General features: G+C 31.6%; 1 protein-coding gene across 1 annotated transcript; it reads left to right on the forward strand.

Annotated features, from left to right (window-relative positions):
- The first annotated feature begins 11,245 nt into the window (after positions 1 to 11,245).
- Positions 11,246 to 14,354, forward strand: LOC145052008 (GDSL lipase-like). Its single transcript, XM_078999817.1, has 5 exons — positions 11,246 to 11,628; positions 11,717 to 11,844; positions 11,926 to 12,147; positions 12,222 to 12,471; positions 13,986 to 14,354. The coding sequence occupies exons 1-5, from the start codon at positions 11,343 to 11,345 to the stop codon at positions 14,270 to 14,272; spliced, it is 1,173 nt and encodes a 390-aa protein (XP_078855943.1). The 5' UTR covers positions 11,246 to 11,342; the 3' UTR covers positions 14,273 to 14,354.
- Positions 14,355 to 14,720: the final 366 nt, after the last annotated feature.

Here is a 14,720-nt window from a genome sequence, read left to right on the forward strand (position 1 = left end):
TAAACAAAACTTTATATGAATGATATAACTTTAATTTGGTATATTTATAATAGTACAATGCTACAATGGGAACAACTGCATAGTATAATGAGAACAAATGACAAATAAAAGTAGGATGTTATAAAAGATAGTAAAATTGATCTATTATTTTCACTCTACAAGTGGTGTGTTTGAGGAACTTTTTATTGTATTATTTACTTTACCATAAATGACAATGTACACTACCAAAATTTCCATAAATAACAACGTACTTTACCAAAATTCTTGATTACAACAATGTACGTTGCAACAATAACATATATGATTTTGCATCGACGTTTCAAGTCACTACATGTGTACCGTGTAGTACACCATATAATGCATCATCAGTTGTATAGACATTGATATTATATAAACAATAAATGATAATTCATTTAAGTTGCTTGTAAGATAATTGGATAAATGTCGAGTTAATTAGGTGAATGTTACCTTTAGTTAAAGATAATAGTTTAACAATATAACACAAGGGTTAACTAATGAAAGTATATAGTTATAAATAAAAAAAGTAAAATCGATCTGCTGTTTTTAACTCAATATACCTGACCAACAGATGGGTAAAACACTAATAAATATATCATCAATCAAATCATAGAACTAGTTGGGGCATTTTAGAACTTAAAAAGTGCCCATTAAAATAAATTTTAAATCTATAACACTCTAATTTTCAAAGCTTTATTTAATATGGTTTTCAAAGCAATAATAAGACTTAAAATTGGTCCAACAAAAAATACTTGTTTCAAAATTTACAATTCAACAATTTGGGTGTTATAACTTAATACAACAGCATAATTAGAGTAAAGCTAACATAATTACAAAAGTTTTGTTCTCATTATGAAATAACGACGCCAACAACAACAACAACAAACAACACAAACAGTTTCAACAACAAAAATAATAATATTGATAACAAAAATAATGAGAATAACAAATAATCTTATACGTCTCTCCTCAGGTATGTTAACAATAATTAGTAATTATCGATTGGTTTCCAGCAGAATAAGGTTTTAAAAAACGTTTTTCTTCGTTATTTTATCGCTCTTTTCCGGCCGATGATTAATATTAACAATAAAATATTTTCATTGATTCTCCTTGATATTATATCGGTAATTTCCAATATATTTTCGACGAATTTAATTGTGTTTTTTCTTAAGGGTTTTTCCATCAGAATTTTTCCTAGGAAAATATGTACTTTTATAGTAGTGCCCTTACTCTGTATTTTTTTTTTTCAAGTTCATCTTGAACTCAATTAAAACCGACAAAACATGTTTATTGTATCATTTAAAATGTGTTTGAACATGCTAAATATCACAACCTTGATCATTTTCATAGAAAAGTAATGGCACACTTGTTTATGTATTGATTTTCGTCCTTAATAATATCAAAATATCATATTTGTTTAGCCTAATATTTAAATATCTTATATATTTTTCATAAACTTTCAAAATATTGTATTTACCCAAATCATTTTTATAAACATTTTTAAATATTATATAATTATTTTTATCAGCTGACTATTATAGACCTCTTATAAAGATAAATTTGAATATCATTTATACACTTCCATAAATATTCAAAATATCTTATTTACCCAAATTATTGTTTTAATAAATTTTATTAATGAAAAATTAAATATGAAAAAGCGATAAATCAAGTAAAATTTTAGATTGAATAGGGATATATATAATAAAGTCCAAATATTTTTCATCGATTTGACAAGAAAGTCATAAACTTTATTTTTTTGACAATAAAACCTAACTACCGGAAGTTTTTGACATGTTTCCCATTTTTTCCGGTTAACCGGTAATTAGGACTTTGTTGTCAAAAAATAAAATTTAAAACTTTCTTGTCAAATCATGAATTAAGACTTTACTGTCAAAAAATAATGTTTAGGATTTTTTTTTATCAAATTGTTGAAAATATTGGGACTTTAGTGTATATATCCTTTTTTGGTTAGAAATTTAATGGCATGATAGTCTTTAAACATAAGAGTTATTGAAATCTACTTTGGTCAGCTAGATTCTATTGAAATTATTAACGTTTTCTTCTTGTTAAATAATTTTATTTTAATCTCAACAAACCAACATTGAAAAAAATGGAGATAATAAAGAAAAAAAGAAAGAACCAGGGTTGTGATGACTTTTTGCAGTCCTAAATGGAGAACTAAGAAATCGGAAAAAAAAATGGTCCTTCTTATCAATTCTCCACATTCACACCCTTTTGACTAGGCGTGTTATTAGCAAATACCTTTTATCAACTTAGTTTAAATATAAAGTCTTATCTGTTTTAGTTGTTGTACTTATCTGTAAACATATGTACTACCTATATATACGTGACTAATAAATCAACTATATTTAGTGGAAATTTATTGTTTACATGGTATCAGAGCAATTACGTATTCTATTAACTGATTAACTGGAATGATAAAACCTTAGCTAGGTGATTAGACTAACAAGAATTTAAAACCAAACATTCATTAAGAACAAAACTGAAGAATCTAGATAGAAACACAAATCAAAAACCAGATCTAATGATCAATCACATGAAAGGTACTTGTCTTTGCAAAACTGAAAACTAAGGTTTTAGCCAGACATGACTAAAATATGATGAAAACAGATAAAAAGAGACATCAAACAACTAATCTTACTATTGCTTACGTGATAGTAAACCTATGTGTTGTTTGTATTTATACAATCTGTCCCCACTTATCAGTTTAAGATTTGACGGCGAACCAAGAAGAATGTTTTACAAGTCTTTTCACTCTCTCTTGCTCTTTGTTTTGCATTTCTTTCCCTTGATTGTGATTGTATCAGGGTAAAGACGATGACGGTAACAAAAACAGCGGTGTCGCGACGAAAATCACAATTAAAACATCTTGGGCTATAAAAATACACTAAAGTCCCAATATTTTCAATTATTTGACACGAAAGTCCTAAACTTTATTTTTTTTACAGTAAAGTCCTAATTCACGATTTGACAAGAAAGTCCTAAACTTTTTTTTTACAATAAAGTGATCATTACCGGCTAACCAGAAAAAAAATGGGTAAACGTGTCAAAAACTGTCGTTAGTTAGGACTTTACTGTCAAAAAATAAAGTTTAAGACTTTTTTGTTAAATCGATGAAAATATTTGGACTTTAGTGTATATAGGGCTAGGTTATCATGTGGATGGACAACTATTGTATGGACGTGTGGATAATGCTATTTTATGAAAAATACTAAGAGAATATGTTGTTTAATAACCTGAATACGTTCAATCTCACATAACTATTGATATTTTAATGGATTCTCGCCAATTCTAATTCATTTTTGTTCTCATTCATCGTTTTTTATTTATTTTAATTCTTACAGAATACGACTCAATAAACATCCTGATAACATTCTGACAGAATGAGAATAATTAAAAAAATGTATAATAGCCTTATAGACGATTTAATTAGTGAAAATGCTTAATAATTAAAATAGTTATATAAGATTGAACATATTCATATTATCAAACAACATATTTTCTTTGTAATTTTCACATAATATCATTATCCACACGTCCACACAATAGATGTCAATCCACATTTGAACCTAGCTCAGTGTATATATTCCAACTGAATATGCAATTATATTAGGGAAATTGTGTAAACTAACCATTATAAACGAGGTTTTCAAAGAAAATAATCATATTTTTTCAGTTTTTGAAAAATAATCACTTTCTCCGGAATGTCTAATTCCATAGTACTATTCATATTCCAAAATACAACTAATCTTTTTTCAGTTTTTTTTTTTTTTTAAATTTATTTTCAAAGAATTTTTTTTAGGATTCCGAATGCTACATTTCGTAATGTTTAAAGTCATCGTTTTTCAATAAAATTTCTAATTTTATGCACTCATATTGTATATTTAGTTCATATTATTATATTTGTTTAATTTTTTGTTAAATAAAGACAAAAAAACAATTTTTTTCTTAAAATTCTAGAATCGTTCTTCAGATTTCAGACTTGTTCTTGAAATTCCGGAGTTTTTTTTATTGAATCCAAAATTTTAGTCCAAAATCCGGAATTTCATTCTGAAGTTTGTCAAAAAAAAAATGTTTTTTCTTGATACTGAATACTTGAGTTCGGACAAAGTGGTTATTTTTGCAACAAAATAAAAAAAAATTAGGTTATTTTTTCAAATACATATTAAAAAGTGTTTAGATTATTATAGTATCTCATTTTTGAGTTTAGAAAATAGTATATTTGACCTAAAAAAGTTAAACTATTGGTTGCATTGGGTATGAAATTATTAATGAGCATGAAGTATGCAATTCTCTCAAGGTCTAGACCTCCCAAAGGTTCAGCGAAAGAAAGAAGCCACCTTTTCCACTTACTTCCCCAACATCCTCTTAAAGCTTGTCACCTCAGAATATACACCACAAGAAGTAAGGTAATTACCAGCGACGTTAATAGCGGCGACAGGGAACTTTAGCGGCGACTCAAGCTTGCATCGCCGCTAAAGCTCTGTGTCGCCGCTAATAGGTCATCGGTAATGCTCTACGATCCGAATCCGTGGTTACCCCTTCTGGTAAATCCCAACCGTCAGATAAACGTTCTAATCCAATGGCTGGGGGCTCTCTCACGCAACTTCAATACCGGCGATACTTTGTCGCCGCTAAAGGGTAAAATTGTCGCCGCTAAAGTTCGTGAAAAAAAGTAGGATAAATTCCCTTATTTGGTGTCACCGCTAATACTAATTTGTCGTCGGTAAAAACCTCTCGTCTCCGCTATTGAGTGTAGTCGGTAAAGGTTGACGAAATAAGACCCACCAAGTATCCATTTCTTTCTTTCTACTTCCTTCTTGTTCCTTTTGATTAACGTCTTCTTTGTCGAGCTTCAACCGACGATCTTTTCCTACTACACTGTTTTCCCTTCCTCCGCCTTCAACCAGCGGCCAGCCACCACAGCTAGTGTTTGCCACCTAATTCCAGCGACAGGTTGGCTACTACCGGCGATTTTAAAGCTTCACCGGTGACGGTGAGCATCCCTTTCTTTATTTCTCTATTTCTTTCTCATAAAACTTCTATTGTCAGCTTATAGTCGACATTAATTTCTGAAAAATGGTATTTTCGGTTTTTGGAATTTTTTACTGTGTCACCGACCAATAAAGCTTGATTTTCCGGTCACCATTATCATAGGTACCTTTCTCCTTTAATTTCGAGATTATTTGCAAAAAATTGTGTATTTGTGCCTATTATGTGAAATTACCTATATTTGTGTATATTTGGTGTTTTTATGTATGAAATTTAGATTGTATGTATGTATGAAAAGTGTATTTGTATGTATGTATAAAATGTGTATCTGTATGTATGTAAGAAATGTGGAATGTATGTATATGTGTATTTGTATGTATATATGTGTATAATGTGTATTGTAAGTATGAAATGTGTATATTGCAATGCTATAGTGGAAAAAGAACAAATAAAATAGGATGTTATTATTGATAATGTTATTTAATGTATATGTGTATTTGTATGTAATGTGGATTGTATGTGTGTATAATTTGTATTTGTATGAATGAAAACATGACATTATGTATGTATATTTGAATTTGTATGCAATTTTGTATGTAATATGGCTTGTATGTATTTTTTGTAAAAAAAGAAAAAAAATAATGTGCGTTGTAAAAAAAACAAATAAAGTATGAAATGGAATTATTGTAGGATGCTATTATTGAAAAAAAAAACAAATAAAGTAGGGTGCTATTTTTTGTAAAAAAAGAATGTGGATTGTAAAAAAAACAAATACACTATGTAATGTATATTTGTAATAGAAATTGTAAATGTATATCTTCTAATTTTGTAGGAAATGGTGTCGATATGACTCTTGCTTTCTTACACCATGGCTACTGTTATGGGTCGTGGACATCGGGGTGATGGAGTTGAGGAACAATCTTTCCCAGGCGGTAGAGGTCCTGGTCATCATGAACTGACCATGAACAGGATGATAAGTCTTATTATGAACTTTTATTTACTACTTTTATTCGGTTATTATAAAATATCGTTTCTAATAATTTTTAATTATATTTGTAGTAGTGCCACATAGGAAAGTTCGAGGAAAAGCGAAAACATTAAGCTTGAAAAAGCGCTCTTACGGAATAAGGGCAAACCGATTGACATGTGCTACGATAGGGATATGACAATTGATCCCGTCGGAGAATAGAAGGACATGTTTGCACGTGAAGTTGGGAAAATAGTGTGGCTGATGGTCACTTTTGATAAATGGAATTGGAAAAAAGTTTCCCCCACAATAAAGGATACAGTAAAACAACACTTAGGGGTAAATTATCTATATAAAAATATTTTATATGTTTAACTCTGACTGGTTTTACTTGACTAACTTTTTTTTGTAGACAAAGTTTGATTTGGATGATATGTCTCGGGATCCAGACGCTGCCTGATATGGAGGTTGAAAATTGGAGGAAAGCAATTGAGTATTTCCAAACGCCTGAACACATAGCTACTTCTAAAATGAACAAAAAAGTTTGTGACATGCAAACGACTGTGAACCATTAGGGGTCGAGCTCATATATCAGTACTTGTTATAAGATGGTAACGTACGATATATTTAATTATTTTTTTAAAATATAATCTAATTATTAATATTAAACAGAACCTAAAGATGTTGGAAACGTTTCGTAAGACACATACCGATAAAAATGATGTATTTGTTATTGTCGATGCGGAACAGCAATACATAAGTATTTATTTATAATTTTATCATATAATTAAGTATTTATTTATAGTTAATTGATAATCACTTTTGGAAAACACAGAATCGGTTAGTGGAAGAGCTCTTAGAACAAACGCAAGGGCCAGAAGGTGAAATAGAGTTAAAGAGCACTCAAGAAAGAGCTACTTTCGAGAGAGTATTAGGTGAACGACATAACCATATTAGAGGCATCGACCGAAAACCTGTTATCCCGCCGATTACACAACCATCGACCACCACCACAGTCATCACGACCATCATAGGTAAAACAAGATTATTTAATTTCAGTAAATGCATGTTCATTTGGTAATTTTGGTTTGTGGTGATTATTTGGTAAAAGCTTTGGTAATTGGTTTTTTGTCCCAAATGCAAGAAATAGCAATGTACTTCGGTTTTTTGTCTTAGTTTAAAAATAGCAATGTACTTTGGCATCAATAAATGCATGTTGATTTGGTAATTGTGTTTTTGTCCCAAGTGCAAGAAATAGTAATGTAGTTTTTGGTATTTCTTGTATTCAAGTGCAAGAAATAGCAATGTACTTTGGTATTTCTTGTATTTAAGGTTATTTAGCACAAAAAGAGTAGAATATTTAATTTCAAAGTCTTATGAATCTATATAATGATCAATAAATGCATGTTGATTTGATAATTGTGTTTATGTTTTAAGTGTAAGAAATAGCAATGTACTTTGGTTTTTTTGTCCCTAGTTTAAAAATAGCAATGTACTTTGGTATCCATAAATGCATGTTGATTTGGTAATTGTGTTTTTGTCCCAAGTGCAAAAAAAGGAATATAATTTTGGTATTTTTAGTATTTAAATGCAAGAAATAACAATGTACTTTGGTAGTTTTTGTTTATGTTTGACAATTTAACTTATAAGTTTATATATGTTTTATTTATTATATAGTTGGAAAATCTTCGGGCAATGCTCAACCACCCGACGTGTAGGGATGAGCTTTATGCGTTTTTTCACTCGGGGAATGATCAAGGAGGAAACGATGGGAACGGAAGTGATGGTTCGTCGAATAGTTGGTTTGTTTTTTGTATGTTCGACTTGTCGTGACACTTTGGTACTAGCTTGTTGTAATTATAAAACTTTGGTTGTTTATTTTTGTATGAAATTAATTATATATCATGTCATTACACTATTTGGTACCTAATCCGATATTATGTATTTTTTCTGCATTTAGTGTCGTTATATATCGGTTTTTTTGTACCAAAATCATTGATTAAAAAAAATTAAAATTGTTAATATCGGCGACAATATTATTAGCTGCTATATGGGTATTACCGGCATCAATAGCATTAGCGGCGACACATATCGACGACAATTTGAGCAATAGCGACATAGCAGTAGCGACAACATTTTACCGACGACTTCCATAATCTTTAGCGGCGACTTTTGTCGCCGCTAATTCTGTTTTTTCTTGTAGTGAGTTGTAGGAAGACTGTTGTTGAAGCACGAATGTATTATGGTTAATCCATATTTTCTTATAATTATAATGATTTTAACTTATGATTAGAAAAAATTTAAAAATGTTTAAAAAAAATATTTGATAAATATGATATTTTGAAAACTTATGAAAAATATATATTATATCTAAATGTTAGCATATACAAATATAATATTTTGATAATTATTAAAAATATATACGAAATTCTCCTTGTATATATTATTATCAAATTCCAACCTCTTCCATTCCCTTTATATTTCTTAGGTTGGACGGTATCATGAGCGGGGAAGGCCACGGGAAGAGTCCCGCACGGCGGAACACCGCACCGTCGGTGCAGGGAAGGCTGAGGGATTCCTTTGCCTCGTTCTCCCTCCTTCGTTGATTAGTGGAAATTATTATTATTTTTTTTTTGAAGTAATCGTTAAAAAACGGTAATATATATATATATATATATAATATATATATATATATATATATATATATATATATATATATATATATATATATATTACCAACGGCTATGTGCCTTTAAATATAATTTTTTTTTTGATTTTTTTTAGCTTCTACAACCACTATAAATACTCATACTCATTTACCTTCAATCAAACCTTCAAACAAACCCTCTACAACCTCTATTTTCTTCAAAAAAAAAAATGAATCCCGACAATCAAACCTCAACCTACGATATAAGGAAAAAACTCATTTTCGAGTTTAAGCACCCCTACTCGAAACATTTTTGCTATCGATTCATCATCACAAGGAGTTTATCGTCCCCAACTCGATTCTCCCATTCAATCTCCACTACAATTTCAATACCAAAATGTTAGACGATATTACATGGTCCATGTTCCAATGATACTCCGCAAATGTTTTCAAACTTTGTTGTTTTTCCCGATCAACATTCGCCAAATCAACCTCAAACCCAAACTCAACCCCAATCCCAAACCTAAACTCAAACCCAAACCCAACAACAATTCCAACTTGTCGATGAGTTGGATGACTCGGAAGAAGAAAAGATGGTTCTCGAAACTCAACCCACATGATCCCCACAATGACGCAAAGGAAAACAACAAGCGCACAAGGGTGTCGCACAACCGGGAAGACAAATGCCGACAGCATGGCTTCCACAAGAAGAGCTAGTTTTGGTAAAAGCTTGGGTTGACATTTCTGAGGATTCGAAGACAGGAAATGCACAATCGGGGGAGCATTTTTGCTTTCGCATTTTAGAACGGTTTCATGAGGAGCTAGAAAAAGAAGACGACTACCGTACGAAACACCAACTGAATTCGAAGTTTTGAGAAATAGCAAATGGGGTTTTAAAAATAAATGGGTTGTATAACAACCTAAAAACCCAACGAAAAAGCGGCCAAGGCGACGAAGAAATACTTCAAGAAGCTTTGCAATTTTACCTTGACGAAGTCGGAAAACCATTCAAGTAGCATGATTGTTGGAAATTATTAGTCAGATGTCCTAGGTGGAAAAAATATGAGCAAGATTTTATTTTTGGAGTACAACAATCAAAGTGAACGAAAACGGGTTCTAGTGGTTACACAACTTCCTTCGATGCGCGAGTCGGTCTAGATTTAAATCAGGAGGACGAACTCGAGCTAGAAGAAATTGTCAGACCGATGGGTACGGGCAAAGCAAAGAGGAAGGGAAAAGGGACTTTTGTGGGTGCATCAGATTTCAGCATTGACGTTGACGAAATGCGGAAAATAACAGCGTCATTTGATCGTTATAATCTTAATTTCTCTGAACGTTTGGCGTTCGACAAAGAAAAAGAAGAAGCAAGGAAGAAGGGGTGCGCAGAGAGACAAGAAATAGAGGATATGAAGTTTTTGATGGAAAACACCGACCATCTCTCGTGACCGACTCTCGAACTCGTGATGAAGAAGAGGAAAAAAATTATGAAAAAATATTTTCCATAGGTTGTTGACAAAAATGAACAAAGATAAACAAACATAATTCGAATGGACATAAATGAACAAAGATAAACAAACATAATTCGAGCATATATAAACATTAATGAACATATAATATAATAATATAATCAGATACAATAGACATATATGAACATAAAAGGAACTTATATGAACAAACAAAAACAAACGTAAACGAACAACATAAACGAACGTTCACGAACATAATTGAACAAACGAGACAATTGTTCATGTTCGTTCGTTTAACTAAACGAACGAGAATTTGTGTTCATGTTCGTTCATTAATTAAATAAACGAACTTTCCGCCGAACGGTTCACGAATAGTTCGTTGAACGTTTGGTTCATTTACAGCCCTAGTTGTTGTTGGTTTGTTATTTTTTGTTTGTGTTTTTATTTTTTTTTAATTTCTACTTTTTTAAATCTTAGGTTTATTGTAATTTTTATTTTAATTAATGAAATGCATTTTCTTTTTAATTAAAATTTTTGATTGTTATCAATTTAAAAATTAAAAATCATAAAAATGAATTAATTTTATTTTAAAAAAAAGTAGTTAGGAAAGCTTCCCACCCATTCTTTGGGGTTAGGTGAGGGAAAGAAAAATGAAAGAAATGGTGATGTGGCCAATAAAAAAAGTGAGGAAAGTTTCCTACCCACACCCTCCGGTCTAAAACTATGTTTTCCTTTTTACGGGACAATTAAGATGTTTTTATTGTAATAATCATTTAAAAACTTATTATCTTTTTTAAGATGTTATTTATTAGTTTAAGGACTTAAAAAACACACACACACAAAATAAATAAATAAATAAAGACCAATCAAAATCAAAATCAAAACCACAAGTTTGTTGTGTTTTTTTGACAACAAGTCAACAACTCTATATTTTAAAAGTTATAGTTTGTAGCTTTCAGTTGTTAAATAAACTGTATCGTATAAACTATTAGTAATTTTATAATGACTTCACATATTTAAAAATACAAGTATGAACAAGGGTATTCATTACTTTTATGACAACTTAATAGATTAAAATCAAACGTCACACAACACCCCAAAGAAAACGTTGAAATAATGACTAAGGTTTTTTTTAATGTTCCTTTTCAAATCAAAATTAACGACAACAAGGAACTAGAACAAATTTACACTTTACTCTAAATTGAACCACTCAAGGTGAAGGTTGAAGATGATCAGCTTCAGACATATGGCTGTTGCTAAAAGCGATTTGGGATTCCGGCTTGTTGTCTTGTATCTGTTGCTCCTGCTCCTTACAGGTTTCCAGAATTCTCAGGGGCATTTCAATAGACATGTTGCGTTCTTCATTTTCGGTGATTCACTTTTCGATTCTGGAAACAACAACTACATAAAAACTACTCCGGAGTTTCAAGCCAATTTTTGGCCATATGGCGAATCATACTTCGATCCGCCAAGTGGAAGATTCTCTAATGGCCGTCTCATACCTGATTTCATCGGTGACATATAAATCTCAAACAACTGCAAATCTTTCTTTTTTCTTTCAATTTCTTGATTATTTATTCTTAATTTTCCCTCTGTTAACAGCTGAATTTGCTGGATTGCCTCTCATTCCTGCGCATCTCGACCCCCGTTACCATAATAATGGATTTCTTTATGGAGCAAATTTTGCGTCAGGGGGATCTGGTGTATTAGTTGAAACCAATGCGGGATTTGTATGTGTCGTCCCTTCTTCATACCCACCATTGAATTTTCTCATATATCGATTTCATATATAAATCAATGGATGCATGCAGGTAGTTGATCTCAAAACTCAGCTCCAGTATTTCTACGATTTAGAAAAACGTTTTAGGAAGGATTTGGGTGGTTTGAAAGCCCAACAACTGTTGTCCGACGCTGTCTACTTGTTTGGCTGTGGAGTCAACGACTATGCAGTCCTCCTAAGCAACAACCAGAGTAGTCATCATCATCAGCAGTACGTTGAAATGGTGATCGGAAACTTGACCGATGTGTTCAAGGTAAACAGGAATTACGTTTCTAATTAATTGATTACCTCAATATTTAAACAATTCTTTTTTCTTAACTTAAAAAGGGAATCCTTGAAAAAGGTGGGAGGAAGATTGGAATCGCTACGATCCCGCCATTAGGTTGTTCGCCTATAGCTCGTGCACAACAGCTAGGCAATACCTGCAACGAAGAATTAAACACCTTAGCAAGTCTACACAATCGAGCACTATCCAAGAAAATGAAAGAGCTAACAAAACAATTTGAAGGATTCATGTGTGCAAACTATGACCTCTCGACTGCTCTTGCCAAACGGATGAGGAACCCATCAAATTATGGTACTCGTAGTGAGTCCATCTCATTGCTTTAAAGGGAAAATCACTTATAAACCCACCCAACGAAGTTTTCAAAGTGTTTAAAAAACCTAATTATGTTTTGTCTGTTTAAGAAAACCCAACAAACTTAATATTTTGTCTAAAAAAGCTCAACTAACTTGCACTTTCGTTCACTTCTTATTTAGGGTCAACCGGCTAATTAAAGTTAACGAATGACATGACTTATAACGTGTAATTAAATATCCGAAAATGACTTGTAAGACCAACGAAGTTTCAAAATCGTTCAAAAAAACTCCAATCATGTTTTGTTTGTTGACAAAAACCCAAAGAACTTACGTTTTTGTTCAATTCTCATTAGAGACAACTAGATTCATTACGTATACAACTAGTTGGCAAATGACATGATATTATATTTAATGACATGGAATAAAAATATTAGAATTGCCCTTTATATATCGATTTAGGGCTTGGCGAAGAGAAAAACGAACGACGTCTGTGTCCGATCTCTTGTAATAGCTACTTCTTATTCTTCCTCTCAATCGTTGATGTCCAACTCAAGATCTACAAAGAAGATATTTAATGATGAAAGCCCTTGTGGATGTGGACGCCCTTCTTGGATTTGGACATCTAGAACGGAGGATCATCTACAGAAAAAAGTCCAGGGCTTGTTCGAACAGATGGGCAAGTGTAATTGAAAGCTTTATAATGCTCATATTCTATCTATTTGTTTGGTTTCTTTCGAAACAAAAACTTATTAAAATGGAAATGATAAAGCTTTCAATTACACTTACCCATCTATTCGAACAAGCCCTAAACATTATCTTTGGATGATCCTCCATTCTAGATGTCCAAATCCGATAAGGGCGTCTACATCTACAAGAGTTTGCATCATCAAATATCTTCTTTGTAGATCTAGAGTTGGAGATCAACGATTAAGAGGAGGAACAACAAGTAGCTATTATAAGAGATCGAAAACATACGTCGTTCATTTTTCTCTTCTCCAAGCCCTAAATCGATATATAAAGGGCAATTTTAATCTGTGTATTCCATGTCATTAAATAAAAAGTCATGTCATTTGTCAACTAGTTGTATACCTAATGAATCTGGTTGCCTCTAATGAGAATTGAACAAAAGTGTAAGTTCGTTGGGTTTTTTTTTTTCAACAAACAAAACATGATTGGAGTTTTTGAACGATTTTGAAACTTTGTTGGTCTTACAAGTCATTTTCCGATATTTAATTACACGTCATAAGTCATGTCATTCGTTGACTTTCATTAACCGGTTGACCCTAAATGAGAGTGTGTAAGTTAGTTAGGATTTTTAGATAAAAGGTTAAGTTCGTTGGGTTTCTTGAACAGACAAAAGGTTAAGTTCGTTGGATTTTCTTGAATAGACAAAACATAATTGGGGTTTTTTGAACGGTTTGGAACTTCGTTGGGCTTATAATTCATTTCCCCTTGCTTTGAATTCATGAAGTAATAATTATGAAAAATTGTTGGAATTTGATGGATGTGCAGGTTTCAAGGTAAGAGACACTGCATGTTGTGGTAGTGGTCCTTTACGAGGGATTTTTAGTTGTGGAGGCAAAAGAGGAATACAAGAGTTTGAATTGTGTGCTAATCCTGACGATTATGTCTTCTTCGACTCCACTCATCCCAGTGAAGTTGCAAGCCGCCAATTCGCAGAGCTGTTTTGGAACGGAAATTCCAAAGTCACAACACCTTACAATTTAAAAAACTTGTTTCAAGGTACTTATTGTTCAAATTTAAGATATGACTCCTATAGTTACTTTCTAAAACAGTGATTAAACAATCACTTTAGTATGTTCACAGGGTGAACGTATACATTATCTAATGATTATAGTTAGTTGGTTGATTAATGATTATAAGTAGTTGGTTGTTTATATGAGAATAACCAATATATCCAATATATACATCTATACATACACATGTGAGTGAACATGTGAATGATCAACATGTTGGGTTGAATACTATTATTGATCATTTACAAGTAAATTATTATCATACACACTTAACTTACTAATGACTTATCATTGTACACGATAACTATTAACAAGTAAAAGTATTTTGAGGGTATGTATCTGGATGTTGATCTCTATATATAGAGAATAAAAGTTTATGAAATTTGATGTATTTTATATTTCATACAATTATAAAGGTGTTAAAAGAAAAATCAAATGAAAAATATAATTGTTTAATCGTAAACCTAGAACTATTAAATCTAGGCACTTT

The sequence above is a fragment of the Lactuca serriola genome, chromosome 5, assembly GCF_051521515.1.
Source record: "Lactuca serriola cultivar US96UC23 chromosome 5, Lser_US96UC23_V15, whole genome shotgun sequence".
In the NCBI taxonomy this organism is placed as follows: Eukaryota; Viridiplantae; Streptophyta; class Magnoliopsida; order Asterales; family Asteraceae; genus Lactuca; species Lactuca serriola.

What these genes read in the sequence shown, in the direction of transcription:
- LOC145052008 (XM_078999817.1), top strand. Translation starts at nt 11,343, where the DNA reads ATGATCAGCTTCAGACATATGGCTGTTGCTAAAAGCGATTTGGGATTC. An exon ending in TCTCATACCTGATTTCATCG is followed by an intron (nt 11,629 to 11,716) that starts GTGACATATAAA and finishes CTCTGTTAACAG; the next exon opens with CTGAATTTGCTGGATTGCCT. An exon ending in TTGAAACCAATGCGGGATTT is followed by an intron (nt 11,845 to 11,925) that starts GTATGTGTCGTC and finishes GGATGCATGCAG; the next exon opens with GTAGTTGATCTCAAAACTCA.